We start from the raw sequence: 6,587 nt of genomic DNA, 5'->3' as shown, positions 1-6,587 counted from the left end.
CATTTTCATTATGAAAAAAATTGCACTCAGTGGGCAAGTTTTTGCCTGGTTGGCCATCTTCATTACTCTTTGTAACTTTGTGTTTAGAGGAAACCCCACCCTTTCACATTCTCAGCAGTGATGTGTGAGGGAGACAGTCTCTCTGCCCTTGCCAATACTAGCTGCCTAAAAAAGAAAAGCACTCATCAATGACAGCAGGTGAGCAATAGCTGGAAAGGAATGTGGTGATTAATTGTGATGGTATTTTGCACAAAGCTGGGGCTTTGAGTGTCTACATCTTTAAGCACGAAGGTGATTCCATTAGTGAGTCTTTGTGCGGTCTATAGGACCTCCTAGAAGAGAGAAAACTTGATGTCTGTATCCTGTACCCTCGGTGACTCTGAGACCAAAGTTTCCTAACTACAGCAATGCCGGAGGAGAGTGTGCTTTTGTTTTCTGTGGAGCTGGTTAGTACCAACCACTGAGTCATTCTTGTAGGAGGTTTGTCTGAGTTGCCGGGCAGCAAGTTACCTGGAAGTGATGCTTTCCCATGAGGGTAGCAGGCGATCATGGCCTTACTTCCGACATGACATCAGAAAGCCATCAACATGGGACTGCAACACTGAAGGCAATAGGGGTCCAAGACCAGACGGAACATCCCTGACTTCACTTTTAAGGATGCTCCAGAGGAGCACAAAGGTAGTGTTCCAGTTCCAGAGCACAGGGATGCTGCTCGGGCTTCCAGCTAGCCTCTGTAGTGCTCTTTGCCGAAGGCAGGATTTAGCTGGTGTATCCTAGAAGCCTCTTTGACAAAGAGTATTTCCTTACACTCCCAAGCTGGGTTTTGAGGTATGCTTGGGGGTTCACTGTGTACTTACTGTAGTGTGCATGAGCCCCTGGATTCCACGATCTGACACAAGAAGAGTCAGTCTAGGGTTTGTTCCCTAGCTGAAAAGATGGAGTGTGATGATACCACTCTTCTCTTTGGGGGGAGGAGACAGGAAGTATAATAAGGCTGGTTGGTGGGAAGACCCTGCCAGTAAAGTGCTGACCAGCAAGCTTGAGGACCCAGTTCTGCCCCCAGTGCCCACGTAAAAAGGTAGGCTGGACGGGAATTGTGTTAAGGCTAAGGAGGTGAAGACAGCAGATGTCTGGCCAGCCTAGATCAGTTGGTGAGCCACGGGTTTCAGTGAGTGACTCTGTCTCAAAAAACACGATGTACAGCTCCTGGGAAATAATTTCTGGTGCGCGCACGCGCGCGCACACACACACACACACACACACACACACACACACGCACGCACGCACGCACGCACGCGCGCACGCACACACACAGGGTAGAGGGGTTGGCATGGTTCCGAACCAATGAAAACAGCACCTGGAAGAACACTGCAAAACAGACACAAGGCGGCAAAAGGCCCATGCCGTGAGAAAGAGAAGGTGGTGAGGACCTGGAGACAGAAAAGCAGACCAATGGGCAGACAGGGCAGGCCCCTTGAGTGGGCCTCGCAAAGCCGGTTTCCTCAGACTCTTCTGGGCTGCGGGCCAGCTCTAGTTTGTGCAGAGGGCATGAGGGTGGTCTCGGGCAGGTCACTGAAAAGCTCTAGAAGAGAGCTTCGCAGAAGTGGCCGACCCAGCTGCGGTGGCACTGTTGAAACCAGGGCAATGAGAAACAAAATGGGATTCAAAACCATTTTGGAGAAGGAATGGGTTGACTTCCATCATCAGAAACCTAAGTCTGACCAAAGGCATCAGAAATCTGAGACTGACCAAAGCGAAAACCCTTTCTGCTGATGTCAAGCCCAAAAGTCATGGTTCCAAGGGAGAGCAAGATCAGAGAATTGAGAAAGGTTTGATGGACAGCTCAGAGGGTAAATTGCTTGCTGCCCAAGCCTGAGGACCCGAGTTCGGATGCTAGAGACCATGTAAGGGTTGGGTGTGTTGAAAGCTGTCTGCAATTCTATTGCTGTAAGGTGGAGACAAGGAAAAAAGAGAAGACCCGTGTTCAGTGTGAGACCCTGTCTCAAAAAAAACAAGGTGGAGCGCAGTTGAAGAAGATCCCTCTTGCCTCCAGGAATATCTGCGATGGAAGTTAAGACCCTCTGTAGGGTCTGTGCGAGGAGGAGCGACCCGTGGACATCAGAAGCTCCAGAGAGCAACAGCTCACCTGCTGTACCGTTTTGCAGATTCGGACCTTGTTCTGCAGAGCAGCTGCAAGGAGAAGCAGCCTGGCCTCAGCTGTCACCCACGGGTGACCCGACGACGTCCGCACGGGCGGCCGAAGAGGCCAAGCCTGGAACTACACTTCCCAGTGTGCCAGGCGGGCGGGGCGCGGCGGGGAGGGCGCAGGCTCCTTCCCAGCAGCGAAGGCGGAAACAAAAGAGCCCGGCGCCGCCGCCCGCACACTCGCGCACCGCGCTCGGGCGCACACGGAGCAGCCCCGCGAGGCGGCAGCCCGGGACACGCGGACCAGCCGCAGCCCCCGCCGCCTGCCCCATGGCGCTGAAGAGGATCCAGAAAGTGAGTGGCTGCCAGGGACGACCTGGGCGCCCCTGAGGGGTCCCTAGGAGTCCCTGGCGCACGGCGTGGGAGGGGCGTGGGCACTAGGGAGGCCGGGGTGCCGATCGGCCCCGCACAGGTGAGGTGTGCACCCGCAGAGTCCGGGTGTCTGTTACGCTGGGTGCCCCGATCCCTCCGTGCCCTCTCCCGGCTGAACCGGTAGCCCTGGTTGCGGGTGCCGGTGTGGTGGTCAGATTGTCCCGGGGTGTGTGCATCCCCGCTGGGCCGGTGCTTGCCCTGCAATGGGCGGCCTGCGTCCCCTATCACGCCGTGCGTCCTCACAGTGTCCCCGGAGCCCTCTTTCTTGGGGCTCGCACCCCGGGCTCCCCCGGCGGACAGGGAAGGTGTGGTGGGCCTAGAGCCTTTATTCTCAGAGCGTGGGGCTGGGTCTTTCTGGGCTCTGCAGTTGGCTGGTGCTCAGTGGGAGGAAAGGGCTGGGAAACCGGGACTGGGGACGAGGAGCCAACAGAAAGCTCTTGCCCTTGCTATTTTGGTGGCTCTGCATGCAGCTGCCACTTCAGGTCACATAGCTGTACTGTGAACATAGTTGCTGATACACAGCAAGATGACCTCCTGGCTGTGATTCATGGAGAGACAAGCCAAGCCGGTTGTTGTTTTTCTTTCTTTCTTTACTCACGATAAACTGTAGAGTTGAAGACACAGCCGTGAGGACCACAAATTAAAATCGTTTGGATGCTTTGATGCATGAGTAGAGAATGAGGAAGTACGAATGGTCAACCAACACACACGCTTCATCCCAACCCTCCTCTCTCTTTGTATTCTTTACCGCACCCATTTCTCCCGTTGGCCGGTCCCCTTCCTCAAGTCTTAACGTTTCCAGCAGGAGTCCTTGCCGGGAACACAGTGTATAGGAGCGCTTTGGAAACAACTGCGCCGACAGCGGATAATGTGTTTGGTAATTGATTTCACAAGAAATGGATGGCTCCCCGAACATTTTATCAACCTTTCCAGCTACACCTCACTACAAATGTTTTGAGTTTAGAGCCGTAGTAGACAGGCATCTTTCGGTACAGAGGACAGCAACTTTTACACCCAGCCAGATTATTTGGGGTTCTTTTTGGATCCAAACACTAGCTTGTGTAGATTGTTGCTATGCTTTGTGCCATTGAAGGTCAACTCGCTACAAAATGGAAAATCAGCATTTATTAAGTAATGACGTTTTTTTCTCTTTTGAAGATAGCACGATGGCGGTTTATTTTTAACCACATAAACAAACAGACCTAAGTTTGAAGCTGCAGTCCTCACCGTGCTGACTTCTGAACGTTTACTGTAATATTGGTTCCCATTTGGATCGCTCAGCACACATTTTTTCCAAGGAAGTTTTCGGACTCTGCTTCCTTTCACAATGGTGAGGCGTTTCCATGTGGCTTCACACACAGTAGCTCTTAGATACCATAGGATTTATCTATAGACCCTTCGTTCAGAAAAACGAAACATTATTGTAAGCGCAGGCTTGACAAGTCTTGTCAGTCATGCCAAGCCCATGTATTTGACTTATGTTAGCATGGCAAATGCCCACATCTCTTCTCTTTATCTAGTAGATATTGTTGAATAGAATATGAACAAGGTTGTCCATTACACAGATAACATGTAAGTAGAGCTGATGTCAGACCTATGACAAACTGGTATTTTGGAGATGCCATTGGAGGTCACATAATACTATCCTTCAATGTCAGACTTTGGCTTCCCTTCTTGTCATAGGACATTGACTGCCCCGAATCATATCAGCCATACCTGCCAGCCAGCCCTTCAAAACCAGTTCAAGGCTCACCTTCGGGCTTTAGAAAAAAAGAAAGGATTTGTGTGTTTGTGAGTACATGCTACTTGAGTACGGGTGCCCACAGAGGCCAGAAAAAGGCATTCCATCCCCTGATGCTAGAGCCACAGACAAGGCTGTATGTGATGTGGGTGCTGGGAATTGAACTTGGGTCCTCTGGAACAGTAATAAGTGTTTTTAACTGCTGAGCCATCTCTCCAACCTCTGGCCTTCTTTTTTGAGTGTATTTTAAAGTAATTGGATAACTTCAACCCCAGTCCACTGGGTTGTATTGTTTCTTTACCTAATGTATCAGGCCTTGGAGCTCAGAAAGCTAGGTTTGCAGCGGTGTAACCGAGAGTATGGGCAAAGAGACAGTCTCTAGGGCAGGGAGGAGAGTCGCTGTAGACCCCACTGCAGCGAGTGAAATGTTGAATCTCGAGGTCGAGTTGGGGGTTAGCATGGAAAGGTCAAAAGCCCTGATGTTCCAGTTTCTTCTCTTTATCCAAAGAGGGGACCTGAGGCTGGAGTCAAGACAGGTTTTTCCCTGGGGTTCATCTCTTGAAAAGTGATTTGGCACGTTTGAGAATAACGCTCACGGCTTCTCATTTCTCCACCTGTGAAAAGAACAAGGATGTTGGATTAAAACTGTGTCTTTATTCAAAACATGTGGACATCGGCGCTTCAAATATATCTCTGTGCCAGCGTAGACTAAATGATTTAATGCTCTAATTTAGTCACTCTGTGCCAGTCTTGCATTTCAGCTCATAAATTTGCACACCCGTGGCCTATTTTTAGACAGAGAGAAAGATGTTATTACAGTCACCTAAATCACTGAAGGAATAAAGTTTGAACAAAATCTGAGGAGAGAAGCCTGGAGCAGATTTGAAAAGAAGAGAGCAGCTTTTCGGTTGGGTGTTATTTTTAGTTGTTTTCTAGGTGTTTCTCCTGTGAACACTGCTTTTCAGTCTTTAGTACACTTTGCTTTGAAACATCACTTTTTAAGCCATCAGTGTTCTAATATAATGCTGCACACTTTGAAACCTAGGGGAGGAAAGAGCCCTAATGCAGCCGCCGTCACCGACACCTTTGTCTTGTTCCTTTTGTGCTGATTTTACATAAGGAAATTTAGGTAGCAATCACACTGGAGGGTATGTACTAGATCTCAGCCTTTTTTTTTGTCTGTATTCTGGAAAGTGAAACAAAAGGCTTTTCGTTCCTAAATATCGTAACACAGATAATTATTCTTTTCTGTATAGTGTTCTGTCCCCAAATGAAACATTTGGGGCTGGGAGTGTGGCACAGTGCTAAAAACGCACACATCTACTGCTCTCAAAGCCCAAGGTTTAACTGCCAGCACCACAAGAAGAAATAGGTTGCATTTGGTTCCAAGCATTGAGCGTTGGACTTTTTAATAATTAATCTAAATTGTGTGCATGAACATAAATTAAAATGTAGCTTTGTAAATGTTTTGAGCTGCTGAGACTTTGATTTGAATGATTCTAAATCAGGTGTTTGTGTGCTGGTCTAGTATACATTGTATCTTACTCAGCTTGACCCTGTGTGTCTGGGTCATCATCCAGAGAAAGAGGATCTAGCTTTTGTTCCCGGCTCTGTGGTTTTACTGACTTCTGTTTTCTTATCCACACGATGTTCCCAAGGATGACAACCACCACCACCATGGGTGGAGCTTGCTCTGCTTAACTCCATGCCAAGGGTGTATGTAACCTACACGAGTAGTTTGAGTTGTTCAGGAGGCCCTGGAGCGAGAAGCAATCTAATTCTCACTTTGAAGGCGCTGAAACAAAGGCAGAGTTGCTAACCAGAATGGCAGAGCTAGCACAGGGCACACAGAATGGCACAGGGTACTCTGGGTGGCACAGGGTACGCAGGATGGCACAGCTAGCTCAGGGCACGCAGGATGGCACAGGGTACACAGGATGGCACAGGGTACTCAGGGTGGCACAGGGTACGCAGGGTGGCATGGGGTATGCAGGATGGCACAGGGTACTCAGGGTGGCACGGGGTTCACAGGGTGGCACGGGATATGCAGGATGGCACAGGGTATTCAGGATGACACAGGGTACGTAGGGTGGCACAGGGTACTCACGATGGCACGGGATATGCAGGATGGCACGGGGTATGCAGGATGGCACAGCTAGCACGGGGTACGCAGAGTGGCACGGGGTACTCAGGATGGCACAGGGTACACAGGATGGCACAGAGTACGCAGGGTGGCACAGGGTACACAGGATGGCACAGGGTACACAGG

General features: G+C 50.0%; 1 protein-coding gene across 1 annotated transcript in view; it reads left to right on the top strand.

Moving 5' to 3' along the window:
• The first annotated feature begins 2,331 nt into the window (after positions 1-2,331).
• Positions 2,332-6,587, top strand: part of Ube2d1 (ubiquitin conjugating enzyme E2 D1) — a 30,530-nt gene continuing 26,274 nt past the window's right edge. The window contains exon 1 of the mRNA XM_005360164.3: positions 2,332-2,499. Within this exon, the coding sequence (XP_005360221.1) occupies positions 2,476-2,499 (24 nt within the window). The 5' untranslated portion in view covers positions 2,332-2,475. The remainder of the gene's footprint in view (positions 2,500-6,587) is intronic.

This window comes from Microtus ochrogaster, linkage group LG2 (assembly GCF_000317375.1).
Source record: "Microtus ochrogaster isolate Prairie Vole_2 linkage group LG2, MicOch1.0, whole genome shotgun sequence".
NCBI lineage: Eukaryota > Metazoa > Chordata > Mammalia > Rodentia > Cricetidae > Microtus > Microtus ochrogaster.
Note: the sequence above shows the minus strand (reverse complement) of the source record. Positions and strands in the feature narration are given on the sequence as shown.